The sequence below is a fragment of the Nestor notabilis genome, unplaced genomic scaffold (assembly GCF_000696875.1).
Source record: "Nestor notabilis isolate BGI_N333 unplaced genomic scaffold, ASM69687v1 scaffold21410, whole genome shotgun sequence".
Classification (NCBI taxonomy): Eukaryota; Metazoa; Chordata; class Aves; order Psittaciformes; family Psittacidae; genus Nestor; species Nestor notabilis.
This window is the reverse complement of record NW_009912718.1, coordinates 5346-5732: the sequence shown is the minus strand read 5'-3', so window position 1 is coordinate 5732 and position 387 is coordinate 5346. Positions and strand designations below refer to the sequence as shown.

The window sequence follows — 387 nt, the reverse complement described above, 5'->3', positions numbered from 1 at the left end:
ATAAATCCTAGGGGTTGCCCCAGCCAATGGGGCTGATGGGTGCTGGGATGCTCCAGTTGATGGGTGCCAGGATACTCCAGTTGGTGGGCACTGGGATGTCTCTGCTTAATGGGGCACAAGGATGCTCTGGTTGACAAGCCCTGTGGTGCTCCAGTTGTGGGGTGCTGGGATGCTCCAGCTGATGGGACACTGGGATGCTCCGGTTGACATAGTGTGTTGCTGTGTTTTGTCTTCCCTCGCAGCTCTTGGGACGCCAGCGCCATCCCCACCTACGAAGAGGCGCTGACCTGCAGACCTGCCCACGACACCCCAGCCTACATCCATGCCCCGGGGAGGAAGGAGGAGCTCACACCTCCCCCGTACCACTACCTGGAGGAGGACGAGGGG

General features: G+C 60.5%; 1 protein-coding gene across 1 annotated transcript in view; it reads left to right on the top strand.

The window, feature by feature from the left end:
- The window catches only part of TMEM61 (transmembrane protein 61), a gene marked incomplete at its 3' end in the record, with an annotated part of 2945 nt that extends 2561 nt beyond the window's left edge, over positions 1-384 (top strand). Inside the window, exon 2 of the mRNA XM_010020994.1 lies at positions 243-384. Coding sequence (XP_010019296.1) covers positions 243-384 — 142 coding nt within the window. The remainder of the gene's footprint in view (positions 1-242) is intronic.
- Between the last annotated feature and the right edge of the window lie 3 nt (positions 385-387).